Source organism: Helobdella robusta (assembly GCF_000326865.2).
Source record: "Helobdella robusta unplaced genomic scaffold HELROscaffold_3656, whole genome shotgun sequence".
NCBI classification, from domain to species: Eukaryota; Metazoa; Annelida; class Clitellata; order Rhynchobdellida; family Glossiphoniidae; genus Helobdella; species Helobdella robusta.
In genome coordinates, this window is record NW_008704765.1 from 1 (window position 1) to 1150 (window position 1150).

General features: G+C 37.0%; 1 protein-coding gene across 1 annotated transcript; it reads right to left on the reverse strand.

Moving 5' to 3' along the window:
* Window positions 1-488: 488 nt before the first annotated feature.
* HELRODRAFT_128902 (hypothetical protein) lies at window positions 489-1024 on the reverse strand (the record flags this gene model as incomplete). The annotated part of the gene is made up of 3 exons (XM_009023519.1): window positions 489-586; window positions 657-795; window positions 872-1024. Coding segments are annotated over 3 exons (390 nt in total), but the record flags the coding sequence as incomplete, so codon positions are not given.
* Between the last annotated feature and the right edge of the window lie 126 nt (window positions 1025-1150).

Genomic DNA, 1150 nt, shown 5'->3' on the forward strand with positions numbered 1-1150 from the left:
ACGAAAATTCACCAATATCCTTAATAAAATTTGTTTCACAGTTTAAACGGTGAAATGAATGCTGAAATCTAAAGGTAGACGAGCATAATGTTAAATTGCTATCAACTACAATTGAAGGATAGATACTTTTTTGAACTTGTGCCCAGGAATACATGTAAGGATACTTTTTGTCCAGAAGTTTGTATCGGTGGTTGATGGTGTTGCGTTTGCAACGTATGGAAGAGGAAAGCAACGATTCACTGTTTTAAAAAAAAATTTAATTTTGAAATTTTCCTTCAATGAAATACACATTACCAAATAAAGTCATATTTAGAATAAAAAAGTTACTAACAGCTGCAGTCGGTGATGTAGTCACTCCACTGACCGCCAGCGTCACAGAGAGTGACCTTGGAGGTGGAGCCATCCAGCATGCGGTATCCTCCGTCATCACACTTGTATCTGACGTACGTCATGTACGTGTTGTTGGTTGTGTTGCGAGTTGAGTGTGCATATATAAGGCTTTTGCATTGCTCGACATGTCGTAAAAATGAAAATCCCAGACCTCTGTTTAAATGAGCACCTTCAACTAGACCTGGTATGTCTGCAACTGTATTGGTTATTTTATAAATTAACTATTATTCCAAACTAGGCATGCCAGTGAATCAAATAAAATATACTTGAAACTTGCTCATGATCATCATAATTAACGATTCCTAAATGAGGGTAGAGTGTTGTAAATGGATAGCAACCAATTTTCGGTCTTGCCCTGGTTAGACATCTCAGTAAGGTCGATTTTCCAGCATTAGGAAATCCAACCTATAAAATAAAATGTTTCCCAACTTATTTTGAGGCTAATTGTTAGATATGGAAGACAAAAAATTAAAAACCCAACCAAGCCAATGTGGGCAATGATTCTCATTTCTGCATAATAAACCTTTTCTTCCCCAAAGCCACCCTCTTCATAAGTGGTTGGTGCACGGTTATCATTACTAAGAAAAAAATAATTCCCTTTTCCACCAGCTCCTCCTCTGGCAGCCACAAACATGTCGCCAGACTTAGCTAGATCAGCAAGCACATCAGAATTTTCATTCCTGAAAAATGTCCCGACTGGACCTTTGTTTTATAGAAACATTCAAGTGAACTATTATTTCGAATGTCTAAACAATAAAAG